Below are 23383 nucleotides of genomic sequence, written 5' to 3'. Positions count from 1 at the left end.
TCATATACACTAACTGCCGGCTGTGACATCATTGGTGCTTGCGGCGTCACCATATGTGGGCATACATTGACTCTGCGTTCAACGTCCCTGCTTCCACTGCACAATAGCTGAATCCCATGTTGTGCTGAGCTGCTGGCCACCGCCTCTATTTAGGATGTTGTTGGTTACTATAATTTCAAAGGCTTCCGTAATTACACAATCACAGGAACTGTTAATGCGAGCCATGACGGATGTTTCATCAAATTTTATCTGGTGACCATTTTCTACAGCATGTTTAGCTAAAACAGATTTCTTGGTGTAGCATAGGCAATAAAGCCTCTCATGCTCCTTCCTGCATCGTTCCACAATGTGTGCTGTTTGATGTAAGACTAGCCACACTTACAAGGTATCCTGTAGGCTCCAGGTGTTCTGAGACCAGCTGAATCTTTAACTGGTCTCAGTAATTGACACATTTTTGTCAGAGGATTGAAAGTCAATTTGATCTTGTGTCTTTTCAGCATGTGGCTTATCTTGCCCAACATGCAGCCTCAGAATGACAAGAAAGCAAGGTTGTTTTCCTGCTCCTTGTCAGTGGTTTATTGTGATTCTTGTTAGAAATCACTTCATTTATTTGATAAACATTATAGCCATTGTTTCTGAAGACCTTGCACAGGTCACTTAGATAATGGGGCAAGCTATCAGCATCTGATATTCTTGCACAGTACACAAATGTTTGTAACATGGAACACTTCTGTGCAGAGTGATGATGGCCGATGGCACGCAAGTACATGTTGATGGGTTTTCTATAGAAACCATGGCTAAGGCACACGCTTCATTTGCAGGAGACAAGGACATCGAGGAAGGGCAATGCACTGTCATTTTCTACCTCCATGGTGAACAGGATGGTACTGTTAATGCTGTTCAGATGTTCCAAGAACTCATCAAGTTTCTCAGTTTCTCATGTCTGTGGGGACAAATGACAAATGTGTCATCAAAGTATTGATGCTAGGTTTAATGGCACCATGTCTAAGATGATATCCTCAAAATTCCCCATGAACAGGTTTGCAACAGCTGGAGCTAACAGGCTACCCAATTTAATGCCATCCACCTGATCATAATACTGGCTGTTGTACAGAAAACAAGAAGACGGAAGAGTTTGCCTAAATAGCCTGACCACGTCAGCTACAAAGAACTGGGATGTCCAAAGAGTCTTTAATAGGTACATCCATAAACAACACCATCACATCAAAACTGACCATAATATCATCGTCACTAAGTCAAAGACAGTTAATTCGGCTGATAAAATCATATTAGCTTTTAATATGATGTTTGCAGTGTTTCATATGTGGCACAGGGAGCTTGGCTAGGTACTTCAGCAGCTTGTACGAGGGGCATTTGAAAAGTCCGTGCAAAGTCCGAGAGATGGCACCACCGGCATGTATCGAGGTCATGTTTAGTTGGTAGCACCTTTGGAAAGAATGCATACCAAGTTTCAGCCATATTGGTCTATTTCTTTGTGGTTCGCATTCGTGTGAATCAAGGAAGTCGAGTGACTGTCAAAAAATGGACAAAAAAGAATTTCGTGTAGTGATTCAACATTACTTTTTGAAAGACAAAATGCCTCAGGAAACTAAAGAGAAGCTTGATAAACATTACGGTGACTTTGCACCTTTGATTAGAAAAGTTTATCAGTGGTTTTCAAATTTTTGGAATGGATATATGGGCACAAGTGATGCTGAATGTTCTGGACGCCCTGTGGAGGTTACGACTCCAGAAATCACTGATAAAATCCATGATATGGTGATGGATGACAGAAGAGTTAAGGTGTGTGAGATTGTTAGTGCTGTGGGCATCTCGAATGAATGGGTACATAATATTTTGCATAAACATTTGGACATGAGAAAGCTATCCGCAAGATGGGTTCCACGATTGCTCATGCTTGACCAAAACGGAATCGTGTGAAGTGTTGCAAGGATAGTTTGCAGCTGTTCAGGAAGAATCCACAGGACTTTAAGCGTAGTTTTCTCACTGTGGATGAAACATGGATACATTACTATACTCCTGAGACCAAACAACAATCTAAACAATGGGTTACCAAGGGAGAATCTGCACCAAAAAAGGCCAAGACCATTCCTTCGGCCGGAAAGGTTATGGCGACTGTCTTTTTGGATTCGCAAGGGATAATCCTCATTGACTATCTGGAAAAGGGTAAAACTATTACAGGTGCATATTATTCATCGTTATTGGACCGTTTGAAAACTGAGATGCAAGAAAAACACCGGTGATTGGACCGCAAAAGTCCTTTTTCATCACAAAAATGCACCAGCACACACCTCAGCAGTCGTGGTTGCCAAATTAATGGAAATAGGATTCCAACTCATTTCACATCCCCCCTATTCTCCAGACTTGGCTCCCTCAGACTACTATTTGTTACCCAATATGAAGAAATGGCTGGCGGGACAATGATTTTATTCGAACGAGATGGTGATTGCAGCAACTAATAGCTACTTTGCAGACTTGGACAATTATTCAGAAGGGCTCAATAAATTAGAACAGCGTTGTGTGAAGTGTATAAGCCTAAGAGGAGACTATGTCGAAAAATAAAAAAGGTTTACCCCAAACACATAAGCAGTTTTTATTTTTGCATGGACTTTTCAAACACCCCTCGTATGTTGGATACGATGAGGAAGAATGGTGTCCCAATCTTGTGGATCTTTGGTAAAGCATAAGCAGAAGGTTGTCTGCCTGTGAGACAAGATTCTTGATCACACTGTCTTCCATCGATAAGCACTCGAGAAGTTATGACCTCTTTCCTATTAATCGTGGTGCTGGGTCACATGGGCTTACCAGTAGGTGTCTTCATCCAGTAGTGCACAGATCCTCGTATTACAGTCCGCATATTCCATAATTATGGCTGCATTACTCCTATCAGCAGGAAGGACCACAATGCTTTCATCATTCATCAGCCCTGGACATGTTGGTGCTGGTAACTTGGCTTTTGTGAGAAAACGGCTTGTTTCACACTGAAAAGTTCAGCCGCCTTTGGTGACAATAAGACAGTGCAGTCCACAGATTTTCAGAATACCCCATTATCAACTTGACGACAAGAGACAGACTCATTTACAGTGACGGTTCTTAAGAAAAGATTCAATTTTGTATGTTTGGCAAGGGACTACCCTGTCTGTGAAATAAGTGATGTCAAACAGGCAGTCTGCAGACTCACAGACTCCCTAATGAATCAGCGGAAAAAATACAACATGAAACAAGCCATATTTTCACAAAAATACAGTTACCGGCACCAAACATGTCCAGGGCTGAGTGCATTCGCCCGCAAGCACTATGTAATGATATAAGCATTGTGCTCCTTCCTGCTGACAAAGGAAATGCAGCTATAATTACTGAATATGCCGACTATAATATGAAGATCTGTGCACTACTTAACAAAGATACTTATAGGAAACTCTCAGATGATGCAACATAGATAAATAAGAAAGACATATGAACTTCCCAAGCAGTCATCGGTAGAAGACAGTGTGGTCAAGAATCTTCTCCCATGGGCACATAGGCCACCTATTACTTACGCTTTACCAAAGAACAACAAGGAAGAGACACATTTCTACCTCGTTTTACCCATCACTGGTTCAGCAACATACAAACTGGTGAAGTACTTGCCAATCTTCTCACTCAACATGCTGGACACTGCGAGAGCCTCATGTTAAAAAGTCAGAAGATTATATCAGCCAAATTTACCTGTCTTTGACTTAGCGAGGGTGATATAATGGACAGTTTTGAAACAGTGGCACTGTTTATGAATGTATGAATGTGACTATCAAAACCTCTTCAGACATAGTATCTCAGTTCATTGTAAATGAAGTGGCCACTGTACTTTCTGTACAATGGCCCATTTTACGATCAGATGGACGGCACGGAAATGGATAGCCTGTTAGTTCCAGCTGTTGCAAAGCTGTTCAGGGATAAATTTGAAGATATTCCCTTGACATGACGCCATTAAAGCCTAGATGTTTCTTTCAATACATTGACAACACATTTGTCATTTGGCCCCATGGACATGGGAAACTAGACAAGTTCTTTGAACACCTACATGGTATTAACAGTAGCATCCAGTTCACCATGGAGGTAGAAAAAGACAAACCATTGCCCTTTTTCAAAATCCTCAACTGCCATAAATGAGATGGAAGCCTCTGCCACAGCATTTGTAGAAAATCCACACACAATCTGTACTTGCACACCATCAGCCATCACCACACACCACAGAAGTGTATTGTGTAAACATTGATGCATTATACAAGAATGATATCAGACACTGATACCCTGCCCCATGAGCTATAATGTTCATCAATTAAATGAAGTGATTTCTAGCAAGAATCACAAGAAGACACCCATGAGGAGAAGGAAGAGAAACTTGCTTTCTGACCATTCTGTGGTTCTGTTTTAGGCAACATAAGCCACCTACTGCAAAGACACAAGATCAAATTGATCTTCAGGCCTCTGACGAAAATCCACCAATTACTGAGACCAGTTAAAGATGTAGCAAGTCTCAGAAGACTTGAGGTCTACAAATTTCTTTTGTTTGTGGCCAGTCTTATGACAAACAGTACACACTGGAACAATGCAGGAAGAGCATGGGAGGTTTTATTCCCACGCTACCATGAGAGATCTGCTGTAACTGAATATGCTTTAGAAAGTCATCACTAAATTAAATTTGATGAAACATACTAATGGCTCCTATGACTGTGTAATTAAGGAAACCATTGAAATAAAAATAACTGATAACATCCTAAATAGAGACAGTGACCAGCAGCTCAGCATAGCCTGGGATCTAGCAACTGCTCAGTTGAAGCGGGCATATCAAATGCCGAGTCAACATACACCCATGTATGGTGATGCCATGAGCACCAGTGACATCACAGCTGGCAGCTGTTGTATAGAAGAGGCACACCAGTAGCCCACTGGCAGTCATATCTCTTGACAGTGGTGAAGGAGTGTTTGGACGAAAGCTCTTGTAATTTTAATTTCTTTATGCAGCTGGAAACCCGAGGATTTTTTATTGAACATTACTGCCATGAGGCTCTGCATTATTACAATAATTAAGTTGTTTGCTGCGTGTGCTGGTACCTTCTTACTACAAGGTGGTGTAGTCTTGCTGTGAACGATGGGGTTGCTAATGATGCGACAACTATGAGAATCAATGGTTCTGCATAAGCTTTGCCCTACCCACACAACAATTACTACGGACTAAAGTGACAGGATAAGTGAGTAATTCCTGCTCACCACAGGTGCTGCAGATAAGGATGCGTATTACTTACTATGTTGTTGGTATGGAGCATTTAGCCATGTTAAGTTTCCTGTGGGCAAGCTGTTTTCCCATGCCGAAGAATTGTCTTGGTCCTGTGCTAGTGGCTTTAGCTCAATTCACCATAGTTGGCTGTTGGTGCAGCTTGCTTGAGGTGCTGTATTTGGTGAATGATGAGTTATTTAACCTATTGTGTTCATTTATGAAGATTGAAATCAGTGTTCCTTGTGCATGGATTAAATTTATTAAAACATTCTGTTGGCCGTTACTATGGAGGCTACACTGTGGATGTGCCCAAATGTTGGTTTACGTCATCAGTGCAGTGTGTGGACAGTGTTAGTAGCCATGCTTACTGCTGTTGATTTGTTTACATGTGATAAAGTGCAGCTCTCTCGTTCCTTTTCGTAAGCTACAAGTAGGTGGCTACAATCAAATACGCTGAGTTAGCTCTGCAGTTCTAGGCTAAGATTAATTATCAGTGTAAGATCTGAATGGTGAATAAGGCTACCCTGATTGCTAATTAAGGGATTACATGTTGCAGCTTTTCTGCCATAAGTTGTTATAAATACCAAGGCTAGTGCTAAAAACCTAGAGCTGCTTAGTACTAAGTTATTCATAAGGTGTGCTATCCAGTATAAGTAGTGCTTTTACGATGAGACAAAGCATACTTACTAAAGTGCGCGTCATTTACGGCGGTGGCAGAGTTTAGGTTCGTTCTGCGCATCTGACATCACAAAACACAGTCAGCCAATGAGCAGAGAATAACGTTGCCAGAGCTCGACTGTAGTGCAGAGCATGGACGAGTGTCTTCAGTTTTAGAAACTTTCAGTCATAAATAAAGTAATTGTGTGGTGTCACCGCCAGACACCATACTTGGTAGGTGGTAGCCTTTAAATCGGCCGCGGTCCGTTAGTATACATTGGACCCGCGTGTCGCCACTATCAGTGATTGCAGATCGAGCGCCGCCACATGGCAGGTCTAGAGAGACTTCCTAGCACACGCCCCAGTTGTACAGCCGACTTTGCTAGCGATGGTTCACTGACAAAATACGCTCTCATTTGCCGAGACGATAGTTAGCATAGCCTTCAGCTACGTCATTTGCTACGACCTAGCAAGGCGCCATTACCAGTTACTATTGATGCTGTAAAACATGTACCGTCAAGAGTGCTGTTCACCATTTATGTATTAAAGTTAAGTATTCCACAGCTACGTCCTTTTTTGCTAGTCTAATTTCCTTGACCTGTTCCAGACCTCACGCCAGCCTGCGTGAGCTAAAATGCGTGACTTTCGGCTTCCTCTCCAAAACGGGTTGGCTCTCTTGCCAATCCACAACAAATTGAACAAAAGCAATGTCTTGATAGCAGACTTTCTATAAAAGAAAGTTTGGAAAAAGCATTCTTTATACCAACTGTTTCATATTCTATTAATTAATTAAACCAAACAAGCAATAAGCCTCCTAATTTAGGCGATAGCAAGGAAATTCATTCTCACTAAATGCTTTTTCGCAATAAAGAACAGTGGTAATTGTTTATTTCCTATTGTACTTCGACGAAATGTGAGTAATTCATACTCATACCAACAGTGTTTGTCGGTATTTTGAGTGATTGTTTAAAGTACTCCAGGATTTCCATTGAATGACAAGTTGCGTTAGCGTAATGGTTAAGGTGTTTAGCTGCTAAGCAAAAGGTTCCGAGTTAAAACCTCATGCTATGCTTCATATTTTCTTTATTTAAAAACAATATCGAAGTGTCTTACTTCATGATTTTGTTTGAATGTAATTTTTTGAAATTTCTAGTGGCAACTAAAATCGACCATACAGAAAGTGTACGCTGTGGACATTTACCTCTGCAAACTCTTCAAAATTTCGTGCAATGGTTTACTACATTTAATGCTGCACAATAACTGCGTTCAACATCGAAACAAAATTAAGTCATTTATGGGGGGAAGGTATCAGGCAAGAAGATGTGTAAAAATCAAATTTTTGGGCCAAATAGTTTTTGTGAAATCGAATGATAAGTGTGGCAAAGCAGTCTGAACACCATGTGTTTGCACAGGCGAGCAGTGCAGTAATGACAAAATGCGGAGTGCACATCTCTGTAGCAGCGAAAGGGTTAATGCGGCCGTGGTGGCTTTACTTCATGAACTGCGTGCTCCCCCCCAAAACTTAAGTTTGCGAACTATACTATACTATGGCGCTGCTTCTCTTGGCACATGCAACTGGCAATGCAGCAGTCTCCCGCATCTGGGTGCGCATGCGTGAGCCGCCAAGATGAATGAATTGAACTATAGTGGGCCAGATTGGTAAATGTAACATCTAGATATTAGGTATCAGTTGAGTGGTGCTGGTGTAATTGATTCTCCGTTTATCTGTGTAGCCCCGTGTGTGTTACATCGTGGGAAATGTGCCATGTGTCTTTGTGGCAAATGGTGATAAGCAATATACTTGAAAAGTTGTGACCTATAACTAATTCGGTTTGCTTGTCAAGTTTCAAGGCTTAATAAATTTAAAGTAACTGATGATCTTGTTGTTACATGCCTCCAAGCCACAGACTTCCTTTTTAAATTACCCAAACATTTTTTTGATATTGAATTACTTTTGAAGTAATAATTTAATTAGAATAAAAAAATTCAGGTTTAAATATCTCAGTCAGTTTAGAATTATGAAGTTTCATAATTGTGGTAGTGAGTGGTTTTAAGTTGAAGGGAGAAGCATTGCCAAACAACTGAGAGTTCGTAAATCACAGTGTCTTAAGATGATGACTTTATCCTGCCTTCTATTTCACGCACAAGAAAATAAACTGTTGTTGGAGCAGCAAATTATGGGCCTGCGACTTAATACAGATCTCTGTTTCAGAATCCACTGCTGGTCCTTGTCATGAGAGTCTATTACATCTGCTAGGAAGAATATGTACCAGAAGCTCCAACATACATTCTACTATTCTTACAAGATCTGAATAAAGGAAGTTCAGTCCAACCATGTGGCTCAAATAAACCCAGCCTTCCATTTCTTAACCATACGCAGGAACCAAATATTAATAGTGACTGTTGCCCAGTAAAATATGTTGGTCAGATGCGGGGAAAGTTTTAATACTAGATTTTAAGAACATTCTGATAAGATTGAACTTGAAAATGCTACTCAGTGCACATCCACATGCTATGGGACACTCCATTACTAATGTTTCCAAGAATCTAAAAGTTTTATATCAAGGACCTAAGGGCCGATAGCTTAACATTTTAGAGGAGGCGGAAATAATGAGATGCCTTAAAAATATTCCTGAATTTACCCTTTGTGGGGAGATCAAATTACTTCATGACTTCCTTTTGGAAATTTTTCACTGGTTACACAAAATACAAACTACTTTGGGGGGGGGGGGGGGGGGGGGGGGGGAGACATTAAGTATGCTATCCTCTTACAATGCATTTCCCAGCATTGTTTCCATCCTCCTCCTGTGGCTTAACATACTGCCTTACATTAGTTACTGTAATATCTTCTTGTTTATAGTAATGCTGTTAAGACCTTCTATTCTGGTTTTTGTTGTGTACAAAGGTTTCCCTATCTTCCTAGCTTCATTTGTTTGTGGCCTCTGGCCCACTACGTCAATGTCACTGATTCTACATATGTTGCTGTGCATTCTTCCTACAACAGACCTGCTTATTTAGTCTGTGTTGTACTAATGGTGCTGCCTGCTATACCTGAGAAGACATGCTGTATGTCTCTAGTAAGCTTGTTTAGCTTGGGATTCTTTTCCATATTTTATTATGCACGTTCTTATACTACAATTTTTGAATCTATGATTATGTCTTTCAATATAATAGAGGGAAACATTCCACGTGGGAAAAATATATCTAAAAACAAAGATGATGTGACTTACCAAACGAAAGCGCTGGCAGGTCGATAGACACACAAACAAACACAAACATACACACAAAATTCAAGCTTTCGCAACAAACTGTTGCCTCATCAGGAAAGAGGGAAGGAGAGGGAAAGACGAAAGGATGTGGGTTTTAAGGGAGAGGGTAAGGAGTCATTCCAATCCCGGGAGCGGAAAGACTTACCTTAGGGGGGAAAAAAGGACTGGTATACACTCGCACACACACACACACATATCCATCCACACATATACAGACACAAGCAGACATATTTAAAGACAAAGAGTTTGAGCAGAGATGTCAGTCGAGGCGGAAGTGCAGAGGCAAAGATGTTGTTGAATAACAGGTGAGGTATGAGTGGCGGCAACTTGAAATTAGCGGAGATTGAGGCCTGGTGGGTAACGGGAAGAGAGAATATATTGAAGAGCAAGTTCCCATCTCCGGAGTTCGGGTAGGTTGGTGTTGGTGGGAAGTATCCAGATAACCTGGATGGTGTAACACTGTGCCAAGATGTGCTAGCCGTGCACCAAGGCATGTTTAGCCACAGGGTGATCCTCACTACCAACAAACACTGTCTGACTGTGTCCATTCACGCGAATGGACAGTTTGTTGCTGGTCATTCCCACATAGAATGCATCACAGTGTAGGCAGGTCAGTTGGTAAATCACGTGGGTGCTTTCACACGTGGCTCTGCCTTTGATCGTGTACACCTTCCGGGTTACAGGACTGGAGTAGGTGGTGGTGGGAGGGTGCATGGGATAGGTTTTACACCGGGGGCAGTTACAAGGATAGGAGCCAGAGGGTAGGGAAGGTGGTTTGGGGATTTCATAGGGATGAATTAACAGGTTACGAAGATTAGGTGGACGGCAGAAAGACACTCTTGGTGGAGTGGGGAGGATTTCATGAAGGATGGATCTCATTTCAGGGCAGGATTTGAGAAAGTTGTATCCCTGCTGGAGAGCCACATTCAGAGTCTGGTCCAGTCCCGGAAAGTATCCTGTCACAAGTGGGGCACTTTTGGGGTTCTTCTGTGGGAGGTACTGGGTTTGAGGGGATGAGGAAGTGGCTCTGGTTATTTGCTTCTGTACCAGGTTCAGGGATTCCGGACTGGAACAGATTCGTTTACCACGAAGACTTAGGCTGTAGGGAAGGGACCGTTTGATGTGGAATGGGTGGCAGCTGTCATAATGCAGGTACTGTTGCTTGTTGGTGGGTTTGATGTGGACGGACGTGTGAAGCTGGCCATTGGACAGATGGAGGTCAACGTCAAGCCATTACACCAACAACCTGACAACAGCTTTCGCATCCCGTAACTACCCTCCCGACCTGGTACAGAAGCAAATAACCAGAGCCACTTCCTCATCCCCTCAAACCCAGTACCTCCCACAGAAGAACCCCAAAAGTGCCCCACTTGTGACAGGATACTTTCCGGGACTGGACCAGACTCTGAATGTGGCTCTCCAGCAGGGATACGACTTCCTCAAATCCTGCCCTGAAATGAGATCCATCCTTCATGAAATCCTCCCCACTCCACCAAGAGTGTCTTTCTGCCGTCCACCTAATCTTCGTAACCTGTTAGTTCATCCCTATGAAATCCCCAAACCACCTTCCCTACCCTCTGGCTCCTATCCTTGTAACTGCCCCCGGTGTAAAACCTATCCCATGCACCCTCCCACCACCACCTACTCCAGTCCTGTAACCCGGAAGGTGTACACGATCAAAGGCAGAGCCACGTGTGAAAGCACCCACGTGGTTTACCAACTGACCTGCCTACACTGTGATGCATTCTATGTGGGAATGACCAGCAACAAACTGTCCATTCGCATGAATGGACACGGGCAGACAGTGTTTGTTGGTAGTGAGGATCACCCTGTGGCTAAACATGCCTTGGTGCACGGCTAGCACATCTTGGCACAGTGTTACACCATCCAGGTTATCTGGATACTTCCCACCAACACCAACCTACCCGAACTCCGGAGATGGGAACTTGCTCTTCAATATATTCTCTCTTCCCGTTACCCACCAGGCCTCAATCTCCGCTAATTTCAAGTTGCCGCCACTCATACATCACCTGTCATTCAACAACAACTTTGCCTCTGCACTTCCGCCTCGACTGACATCTCTGCCCAAACTATTTGTCTTTAAATATGTCTGCTTGTGTCTGTATATGTGTGGATGGATATGTGTGTGTGTGTGCGCGCGAGTGTATACCCGTCCTTTTTTCCCCCTAAGGTAAGTCTTTCCGCTCCCGGGATTGGAATGACTCCTTACCCTCTCCCTTAATACCCACATCCTTTCGTCTTTCCCTCTCCTTCCCTCTTTCCTGATGAGGCAACAGTTTGTTGCGAAAGCTTGAATTTTGTGTGTATGTTTGTGTTTGTTTGTGTGTCTATCGACGTGCCAGCGCTTTCGTTTGGTAAGTCACATCATCTTTGTTTTTAGATATGATTATGTCTTTCTGTATTTATACTGGTTATTTTAGTCTTGAAGGCTGTGTACTTAATGACATTAATTCTGTGCAGGAAGATAGGGGACTTCCATCACTCAGCCTCATGGAGATTTTAAGGACATGTATTGAAAGCTCACTATACCTCACCTGCTAATCAACATTATATTAATTCAGTAGTTCCTGTTTCAAGCTACTTCTAATTACAATTTTTTTACCTTCTTTTGGTCAACAGTTTATTACCTGAAGATGTGACAATAATGTCATGACACTACTCATCATTAATACATCATTTTGACACAGCTGTTGTCGTTTTCTAATTTGAATATGTATGGCCACAATACAAGCCAGGATCTTCATGCTATCAGGACTTTGTGTGAAGAGCGGGGTTGAGTGATCCTGTTAAGCACTAGGAGACCAATGAAACATCATTCAATTAACAATCATTTATTGGCTAGAGTGTCCACCCCCGATAGCTGAGTGGTCAGTGTGAGAAACTGTCAATCCAGAGGGCCCGGGTTCAATTCCCGGCTGGGTCAGAGATTTTCTCCGCTCAGGGACTGGGTGTTGTGTTGTCCTAATCATCATCATTTCATCCCCATTGGCACGCAAGTCGCCGAAGTGGCGTCAAATCGAAAGACTTGCACCAGGTGAATGGTCTACTCAATGGGAGGCCCTCGTCACATGACATTTCCACTTTTTTCCATTGGTCAGAATTTTGTAATTGACCATTCTGTGACTACGCTGAGTCTACACTGCTTGAAGGCATGAAGTGGCATGTCAGTGCCCCGCAAGGAAATTGCTGAACACAGATCCTGCACTGCGAGTTGTCAGTGCTGTAGCTCTGTTGCAGGAGGAGGTGGTAGCCATGCATACCTGCAGCCTGGCCTGGCATCAGGGCCTCAGCACTCTCAATGAGTGGAGCTGCATTTCTGCTCAGCTCCAGAAATCTGCATACCCCTGTTGTCTGTTGTTGAGAGGGCATGTAGGTGGAAGACCCACCAGCAACAGAATGACAGCCCAAGTGGAGGACCCAGTGTACAGTTGGTAAGGATTGTCCAGGCAGTGGTGACACACGTGCCCATCACCTGAGTTGATCAGCCTGCAGATGGGCATATTGGTTGTTCATCCACGAAAGATAGGCTCGGTCCCCATCCTCAGTCACCGCTGTGACTGGCAGGGATGCAGCTGGCAGATCATAAGTCCCCTACAAGCCCAGACAGCTATGGATTTGAAGCAGTGGACTCAAAGTTGGCAGCATCTTACACACACTTGTTGAATTCACCAGAGCATCTTGCAACTTAGTACAGCTGGTTTTCCATCAGTATCTGTAATACAGATGGGATGACTTAACACTGAGAATGAGGTTGTGGAGGGCGGTGGTTTTATAGTAAGCGATGATATGACCTCCCCCCCTCCCCACAACACTGGTAAGCGAACTTGCTCTCATTTTCTGAGCCTGTCAGTTCTCTTGGCTGCTGTAATCTCTAACTTCAGGGTATCAGAGAGTTCCTGGACACGAAGTTTGCATCCTGAAGGGTGGTCTTATGACACATCTCAGTGAAGTTACTACATTTAGCTTCATTACAGAAGCACATTCTGTCTATTCCATATTGTTGCTGAAATGCTGAATCAGTTGTTCTTGGCTTGCCTGTCACATTCTCTGAGGTCACAGCTTGTTCGTACATTGGGCCCACCATGTTGACATTCACATTATCATTACATACATGGCAGACACGACCCATTTAGATACCATGCCATGTAATGTATTATATGAGAGTAACACCTAACACTTTATCATCAGCAATCTTGATGACCACTTTATAGCTCTTGTATTCAGTTTGTCCTCCTCCCAATTTTCAATGAATTTCTTGGAATGCAGAGTGATTGTCTTTGCTCTTAGCATCACATCTGAATTTTCCAACCATCTGTAGATGAAACTTAAGAGGAAAAATATGATAGCTGGAATATTTAGAATACAGTGTTCTTCATCCTTGTATATCTTTGAATAAACAGAGGAAAGTTCTCAAGTAAGAGATTACACTAGGGAACATGCAGCATTAATGGCAAATAATATTGTGTGACAAGCATCGCTTGAAATGACATTGTGCCTGCTCTTAATTCCTCTGTACGATAGCCACCCCTGTTTTGACTGGGAAAATGTTTATATTACAACTACACACACCAAAAAAAGTTTTGCATCACTGCGGTTCCGAGAATTCCAAACACTGTACAGAAAATTGGAAGAGAGATCAACATAAAAATTTCCGCCCTTTTTACTGCTCTTGAAAACCACATGTTGCATGTTGTACCACCATACAGCAAAACCTTCAGAGGTGGTGGTCCAGATTGCTGTACACAACAGTACCTCTAATCCCAATAGCATGTCCTCTTGCATTGATGCATGCAAGTATGTATTCGTCATCACATACTATCCACAAGTTCATCTAAGCATTGTTGGTCCTGATTATCCCACTCCTCAATGGTGATTCGACGTACATCCCTGAGTGGTTGGCGGGTCATGTCATCCATAAACAGCCCTTTTCAATCTATCCCAGGTATGGTCGACAGGGTTCATATCTGGAGAAGATGCTGGCCACTCTAGTTGAGTGATGTCGTTATCATGAAGGAAGTGATTCACAAGATGTGCATGATGGGGGACGCAAATTGTCGTCCATGAAGATGAATGCCTCGGCAATATGCTGCCAATATGGTTGCACTATCGGCCGGAGGATGGCATTCACATATCGTACAGTTGTTACAGCGCCTTCCATGACCACCAGCAACGTATGGTGGCCCCACATAACGCCACCCCAAAGCAGCAGGGAACCTCCACCTTGCTGCACTCGCCGGACCGTGTGTCTAAGGTGTTCAGCCTGACTGGGTTGGATCCAAACACGTCTCTGATGATTGTCTGGTTGAAGGCATATGGAACACTAATCAGTGAAGAGAACATGATGCCAATCCTGAGCAGTTGTTGGGCCCATCTGTACCACACTGCATGGTGTTGTGGTTGCAAAGATGGACCTCGCCAAGGACGTCAGGAGTGAAGCTGCACATCATGCAGCCTATTGCGCACTGTTTGAGTCATAATACGATATCCTGTGGCTGCACGAAAAGCATTATTCAACATGCTGTCAGGGTTACTCCGAGCCAAAATCCATAAGTAGCGGTCATCCACTGCAGTAGTAGCCATTGGGCGGCCTGAGCGAGGCATGTCATCAACAGTTCCTGTCTCTTTGTTCTCCTCCATGTCCAAACAACATCGCTTTAGTTCACGCCGAGATGCATGGACACTTACCTTGTTGAGAGCCCTTACTGGTGCAAAGTAACAATGCGGACGGATCAAACAGTGGTATTGACCGTCCAGGCATGGTTGAACTACAGACAACACAATCCATGTACCTCCTTCCTGGTGGAATAACTGGAACTGATTGGCTGTCGGACCCCTTCCGTCTAATAAGTACTGCTCATGCATGGTTTTTTAAATCTTTGGGCAGGTTTAGTGACATCTCTGAACAGTCAATGGGACTGTGTCTGTGATACAATATCCACAGTCGACGTCTAACTTCAGGAGTTCTGGGAACTGGGCTGATGCAAAACTTTTCTTGATGTATGTATATGACTATTATGAAACTCACTTTGCACTCACATTCCAACAAAAGATAAATCTGCCAACCTGAGGGGCCAAATGCAATAACAGACACCTGCAGCCAGAAAGTATACTGGAAGCAGCCTTAACAGAGCAATTAATATTATAAAAACTCAATGCACTGTTCTGACTTTTCTCACATTCACGATTTCACAACAGACTGTTCTCTGCGGTTCAGTCTCACTGCGTGACTTGTAACAAATCAATTTCATCCCTGCACACTCCCCAGCAGCACTTCACTGTCCCCCACCCCTACCCCGCTATTCCTCCCCCTCCCTGCCCCTGCCTCCTCCTTACCCCCACCCAGTTGCCTCTCCCATCATGCACTGCTGCTGCTGCTCATAGAGCAGCTTCAGCTACTAGAGACTGTGGTCACGTGTTTGCGAGCTGTGTGTGTGTGTGTGTGTGTGTGTGTGTGTGTGTGTGTGTGTGTGTGAGGGACCTATGTTTGACAAAAGATCTTGTTGGGCGAATGCTTATTCAGCGACAGTATTTTTGTTGTGCCTATCTGCGACTCAGCATCTCTGCTATATGGTGAGTAGCAACTATCCTTTTCACAATATTGTTACATTCCATCCAGGATTTTCCATTGTTTGAGAAAAGATAAGGTCAGACAGTAAGATTACAGTACAGAAAAGGAAAAAGTACTGCAATGACTTGGGGCACCATGCCATGCTCTCACTCAAGAAAGAGTTGAGCGCCTCCTGGATATAGACGAACTACCAGTAGGAAAACAGATGGTACAAAAAACTTAATCAACTGTCAACAACAATAAACCATCATGTCGTCTACATTAATTTTACATAAATATTTTATAGATAGTGAAAGATAAGGTCATTAACAGTGAAAAACTGATTAAGTTATCACTAAGCCAACCAGTGAACTAAGTGTGATAGTGCAAGGCTTAAGAAATTGATATCTCATTATAGAAAAATGAAAAGTTTATATTAGGTGCAGATTTACGTTTGTCACAATTTCCCTCTATCACTTCAAATAAATGTTGGTATAGCTATTTTAGAAGGCCACTGCCAACGCCTATATTTACTTTCCCCTTGCTGGTAGTTTTTTTTCTGATAACCCTGATGATGATGAGGTTTGGATTACATTGAGATTTTAATGGATTAAACTGCCTGGTTATCAGGCCCTCTATTATACAGTATATGGGACAGTCAAATGAAAACAAGACAGTTGGGAAAAAAGTAAGTGAACTGTTTATTATTTCAGAAGTAACACCAAAACTATTAATACATTTATCCACCTGTGGGACAAGACAGACAATGCCTTAATGGAAAAATGCCTTCTGCTGCCTAGGGGACCATGGACCATCGTTGTACCTAGAAGTTGCCTCTTTGAAGCAAATTGACAGCCACAAACTTCTTGCTTCAGTGTTCAAAAAATATGGAAATTGCATGGGAAGAGATCAGGACTGTATGGAGGATGTGTAAAGGCCCCGAGCAAAACATCTGCAGCATAGTCTAAAAAACCTTGCCAACATGTCGGTCAGCTTTATCTTACAACAGAATGAAGCCGATTGTCAACATTCCTGGGCATTTTCACTTGATAGCGTGTGTCAATTTCTGAAAAGTGTCCACACAGCACTGTGCATTAATTGTGGCACCATGTTCCAAAAAGCCAATGAAAAGTGAGCCTTTGGAGTCAAAGAAAAATATCAGTATGACTTTCTCAGAGGTTGCATGCCCTGTTTTGGATTTTTTAGGATGAATCCATGTGCTCCCGCTATCTGTTCAGATGCTTGCTCACTGGCTCAAAATGATGACATCATGTTCCATTTCCCGCAACAATATGGGGCAGAAAACTATATTCTTCATCACGATACTGCTCCAGCTGCTACAATGATGTCGACATTCTGCTCAACTTCTGTGGAACCCCCTGTGCACAGATTTCCTGGAACGTTATATGCTCTGTCATAATAGTGACAGCAACACTGGGACTGATGCCCATGAGCCTTATGTCTCCCACTGTCCACCTTCTGTCATTTCTGATGGTAGCGTCTACCCCTGTCATTTCTGATGGTAGCGTCTACCCCTGTCATTTCTGATGGTAGCGTCTACCCCTGTCATTTCTGATGGTAGCGTCTACCCCTGTCATTTCTGATGGTAGCATCTACACCAGCACTGACAGATCTGGTAATGACATGATGAGTCTGTTCTACCTGACTGTCATCTTTCAATGACACCAGACCTTCTCGAAATCATTTATTCCACACAAACACATACATGTGATTTACTGTGTTCATCATACACAGCAGACATTTGGACATGAATTTCACTTTCTGACATGCCCTCCACAGTAAAAAAAAGAAGAACACACCAGGTCTTGCTGTTTCTCTTTCCTGTCCCCCACAGTGAAGTTGGATGCACACCAAACTCACTGACCTCACATCGAGCACATTTAACAGACAAATGACATAGTACTCAATGTTTACCCTGTTCCTTCCTGGTTCCCATTAGATGGCACTTCTGTACACAAACTTACCTGCATTACTAACATCCATGCCATGCTCATTATACAGTCTGCCTTGTTTTCATTTGACTGCCACTTACACTAAAATGATTCATTTAGAAATAATACTTTTATATGAAAAGGGTTGCAGTTTCCTGCCACACCATGGTAGAGGCCAAAATGGATACCTGCAAAATTAAAACAATTTGTATCACCTGAAAAGGGCTCTCAGGTTTTACAAAAAAAAAAAAAAAAAAAAAAAGAGAGAGGTTAACACTCCCTATTATCTATTATCATCCCAGACTCACTGAACGTCAGATAGAGAGAGAGAGAGAGAGAGAGAGAGAGAGAGAGAGAGAGAGAGAGAGAGAGAGAGAGAAGCAGGCTCATACCACCAAAGCAAACAGGCTGATGCATGATTAAGTTGTGTATAAAATAAAGCCAGAGTAATTTGCTCTATCTAAAGCATGATAGACATTGATGTTGGGCAGACCTGATGAGGCAGTACAATGTCAGTGCAGGCACAAGTGTTTCAGAGCACTCAGTTCAGAGCTTCGCAACACGACAGTCTCCACGTACCCACATTAACCCTATGATGGTGTCAATTAAGACTGCAATGGGCATAAGATCATCAGGACTGGATTATGAATCTGTGAAAATATGCCATCTGGTCGTCTGAATCCCATTTCTGGGCACACGACGTCAACGGTCAGGTCTATATATACCCTGTCATCCAAGAGAACGACTGCTCAAAATATTCACTGCACCAAGGATGCGGGCCAGTGGAGGCAGTATTACACGAAGGGGGGGATACTCACCTCAGTTTCTGTGCGGCCTGTAGTAATAATCTTCAGCCTTATGATGCCTGTGGACAATGAGCCCATTACTGAGGACCATCTGCATCCCTTCAGGCCCGATGTCTTCCCAGATCATAACTGCATCTTGCAGAAGCATAACTGTCTGTCACAAACCCAGAATTGTGCTACAGTGGTTTGACAGGCATGATACTAAACTCGTCCTGATGTTTTAGCCATCAATTTTGCCTGAGCTGAACTGGTCGGAACACATCGAAGACGTTCCACATCCACAAATCACGAGCCCATCCATGCCGCACAGAATCACTGCTGAAGTGCCTACAGGCTATTAAGCAAGTGGTCATAATCATATGGCTCATCAGTGTAGAACAATGTTGGCTTCACTTTTAAAATTTCTCATTATAACAGTGTTTCCAGTTATCACCTATTCTTAATGACAACTTTTTCTTCATCCTCACTACAGGCATGCCCCTCACAATCTGTGGTCTGAGTGAAATGTCTCTCCTTCCAAACCTTCCTCGATTTACCCCCTTTTCCATTCAATTCCTCAAAGTTCTAAAAGTAGGATGCGTATTTTCTAGTTTTAAGTGGTTCGTTTGGCAAGTATTCAGATTTTCACTTTCCGAAGTTAAGTACTGGCCAGGCAGAAAGATAGCCGATCTCTTTGAAATTTAAAATAAATATACAGTTTATGCACTCAAAGACAGGAAGCAGTACTGGGAAATGGAACGTAATGCCACACAATATTCTTAAAATAAAATTTTAATTTTTGTTGCATGATTTATTGTTTATTTGTATATCATATTACATCTTCTACAGTATCAATAAATGGAACAAGTGTATGACCGTAAAAACACTGATGAGGGACATTATCATAAAAATAGTCTACATCTGGATCTTATGAACTTCAAAGACAAAAAACACGAAGTCACTACCATATTTAGGATCTAATGTTAGAAAGATTTATACACCATACTTTGCAGTGTTGACAGTTTATTGCTGAGGGAATTTTCTATGACAGAATTTCTATAACACTCACTAGTAATGTTACAACATTTTGTCATTCAAATTTGGAAAGAAAACAGCACATCAAAAGCAGGTTTTATTGCAAAAATATTTTGGATAATTTGCTGAATACAATGATGTTAGGGATCTGTCGAAATATACTTTTATTAACAGCAAACAATTAGAATGCATGAAAGAATCATCAATGTGAAAGAAAATATTGAATCATACTTACTTTTACTTTCAGATACAACTGAACTCAAAAATGTTGAATGTCTTGCATTGTTTCCAACTTCGGTGACTATTCTTTTTTGGTTGGTATAGTTCAGTGTCGGTTAGACCATCAGTGAGAAGAGCATGTCGCGTTCCTGCTGCTAATAAGGTCAGTACACCATTGGTTTGTTATATATATTTTTGGAGCTTCAAACAGGAATGACTTATTTTCAGTTATCTGTGTAGTTACTAGTTTATTTTTAATTTTTAATAACAGTGTAGCATACAGTACCGGCGTTGTTATCGATGCTTGTATTGACCCTTGTGTCACACAGGCTCTTGTTTGTTTTGTTTAGTGTACCCCAGTGTCGGTTAGACCATCAGTGAAAGAGCGCCTCGAGTTCCTGCTGTTAATAAGCCAAGTACACCATTCACTTGTTATATATTTTTATAAGCTTCAAACAGTAGCGACTTCAGTAATGGATAGGAACTGTGATTACAGTGTACAGATACGAGCTGAGTTGGTGACCCTTCACTTACTGTTCCAGGCAATGTTTGCTTCCGTCACACGGCATGGGGCAGCTGCCAAGGGGCATCATTGTGTGTGTGTGTGTGGGGGGGGGGGGGGGGGGTCGGACGCAGGGATGTAGGGATGAGAGGGGCGTCAAATACATCCCACGTGTCCCCCAAATGGTCCACTGCTGTGGCCGCCCTGGGTACTGCCTGCACTGAGGTGACCCCTCACCCTAGGTCAAGTGGCAGATCTTTCGAAAAGTCTGACAGGCAGCGAAAGACTTTCCGAGGGGCCAATCGTAGGGCCTCCCTGGTACATTTAACGAACAGGTTTTGGGTGTTTATTGTGGCTGATGAAGTCTCTAATCTGGATGCAGTCGTCCATCCTGTTCCAGAGGAAGCCACTCGGCCCGCAAAGTCAGGGCATTCACAGAGGGTGGGTTTGCTGGTAGCAGGGAGCTCCAACCTTAGACGTGTAATGGGGCCCCTTAAGAACATGGCTACCAAGGAGGGGAAGGAAGCCAGTGTGCACTCCGTGTGCATACCAGGAGTACTCATTGGAAAGGCTGCTTCCGGATGCCTTGAAGAGTACAGGTCCAGCCAATTGCAAGAGGTGGCTCATGTCAGTACCAATGACATGTCGCTTTGGATCAGAGGAGATTCTCTCTGGTTTTGGGCGGCTGGTAGACTGCCAGTCTTGCTTGTGGGATTAAGGTAAAGCCCACCATCTGCAGCATCATCGATAGAACTAATTGTGGTCCTTTGGTGCAGAGCGGAGCAGAGTGTGTGAATCAGAGGCTCGTGCGGTTCTGTGACCATGTAGGCTGCAGATTCCCTGACTTGCACCATTGGATGGTGGGTTTCTGGATCAGCTTAATACGTCAGGAGTTCACTACACACAGAAGCGGCTACACGGGTAGTGGGGGCTGTGTGGAAGGAACTGCGTGGTTTATTAGGTTAGGGGGTATCAGGAAACTACAGAGAGGGTGTCCATCTAAAAGGGGGCAGGTAAAAGACAGTAAGGTAGTTGTAGCAACAATAGGAATTGTAGTCATAAATTGTCATAGCTCTGTTGGGAAAGAATCAGAGCTCCAATCCCTAATAGAAAGCACTGAAACTCAAATAGTTATAGGTGTGGAAAGTTGGCTAAAACTGGAAATAAGACCAGCCGAAAGTTTTTCAAACAACCTAACAGTATTCTCAAAAGAAGATTAAATACAGTTACTGTCAGAAGTAGTTTACCTTGTAGTGAAATTGAAGTAGATAGTTCCTGTTAAATAGTATGAGTAGAGGTTATACTTGAAAGATAGTTCCTGTTACATAGTATGGGTAGAGGTTATACTTGACAATCACACCAAAATATTAATTGGAGCCTTTTACCAATTCCCCAACTCAGAAGATATAGTTGCTGAACAGTTCAAAGAAAACTTGAGTCTCATTTCAAATAGGTGCCCCACTCAAACAATTATAGTCAGTGGTGACTTCAATCTACCCTCAATATGCTGGAAAAAATATATGTTTAAAGCCTGCGTCAAGCATAAAACATCATTCAAAATTGTAGTGAATGCTTTCTCAGAAAATTATTTTTAACAATTAGTTCATAAGCCCACTCCAAGTATAAATGGTTGCGAAAGCATACTTGACCTCTTGTTGTTGTTCTTCTGGTCTTCAGTCCTGAGACTGGTTTGATGCAGCTCTCCATGCTACTCTATCCTGTGCAAGCTTTTTCATCTCCCAGTACCTACTGCAACCTACATCCTTCTGAATCTGCTCAGTGTATTCATCTCTTGGTCTCCCTCTACGATTTTTACCCTCCACGCTGCCCTCCAGTACTAAATTAGTGATACCTTGATGCCTCAGAACATGTCCTACCAACCAATCCCTTCTTCTGGTCAAGTTGTGCCACAAATTTCTCTTCTCCCCAATCCTATTCAATACTTCCTCATTAGTTATGTGATCTACCCATCTAATCTTCAGCATTCTTCTGTAGCACCACATTTTGAAAGCTTCTATTCTCTTCTTGTTCAAACTATTTATCGTCCATGTTTCACTTCCATACATGGCTACACTCCATACAAATACTTTCAGAAATGATTTCCTGACACTTAAATCTATACTGGATGTTAACAAATTTCTCTTCTTCAGAAACGCTTTCCTTGCCATTGCCAGCCTACATTTTATATCCTCTCTACTTCAACCATCATCAGTTATTTTGCTCCCCAAATAGCAAAACTCCTTTACTACTTTAAGTGTCTCATTTCCTAATCTAATTCCCCTCAGCATCACCCGACTTAATTAGATTACATTCCATTATCCTTGTTTTGCTTTTGTTGATGTTCATCTTATATCCTCCTTTCAAGACACTGTCCATTCCATTCAACTGCTCTTCCAAGTCCTTTGCTGTCTCTGACAGAATTACAATGTCATCGGCGAACCTCAAAGTTTTTATTTCTTCTCCATGAATTTTAATACCTACTCCGAATTTTTCTTTTGTTTCCTTTACTGCTTGCTCAATATACAGATTGAACAACATCGGGGAGAGGCTACAACCCTGTCTTACTCCCTTCCCAACCACTGCTTCCCTTTCATGTCCCTCGACTCTTATAACTGCCATCTGGTTTCTGTACAAATTGTAAATAGCCTTTCGCTCCCTGTATTTTACCCCTGCCACCTTTAGAATTTGAAAGAGAGTATTCCAGTCAACATTGTCAAAAGCCTTCTCTAAGTCTACAAATGCTAGAAACATAGGTTTGCCTTTCCTTAATCTTTCTTCTAAGATTAGTCGTAAGGTGAGTATTGCCTCACGTGTTCCAACATTTCTACGGAATCCAAACTGATCTTCCCCGAGGTTGGCTTCTACTAGTTTTTCCATTCGTCTGTAAATAACTCGTGTTAGTATTTTGCAGCTGTGACTTATTAAACTGATAGTTCGGTAATTTTCACATCTGTCAACACCTGCTTTCTTTGGGATTGGAATTATTATATTCTTCTTGAAGTCTGAGGGTATTTCGCCTGTTTCATACATCTTGCTCACCAGATGGTAGAGTTTTGTCAGGACTGGCTCTCCCAAGACCGTCAGTAGTTCCAATGGAATGTTGTCTACTCCGGGGGCC

General features: G+C 42.6%; 1 protein-coding gene across 5 annotated transcripts in view; it reads right to left on the bottom strand.

Moving 5' to 3' along the window:
• LOC124605465 (protein pigeon) overlaps positions 1–23383 on the bottom strand; it is a 498287-nt gene that overhangs the window by 455171 nt on the left and 19733 nt on the right. The window contains exon 1 of one of the 5 annotated variants that reach the window (XM_047137162.1): positions 17758–17793. The exons of the other annotated variants lie outside the window; for them this stretch is intronic. Coding sequence (XP_046993118.1) covers positions 17758–17776 — 19 coding nt within the window. The 5' untranslated portion in view covers positions 17777–17793. Of the gene's footprint in view, positions 1–17757; positions 17794–23383 lie in introns of those variants that run through there. 5 annotated transcript variants of the gene reach the window in all.

Source organism: Schistocerca americana, chromosome 3, assembly GCF_021461395.2.
Source record: "Schistocerca americana isolate TAMUIC-IGC-003095 chromosome 3, iqSchAmer2.1, whole genome shotgun sequence".
NCBI lineage: Eukaryota > Metazoa > Arthropoda > Insecta > Orthoptera > Acrididae > Schistocerca > Schistocerca americana.
This window is presented reverse-complemented; position numbering and strand designations above follow the sequence as displayed.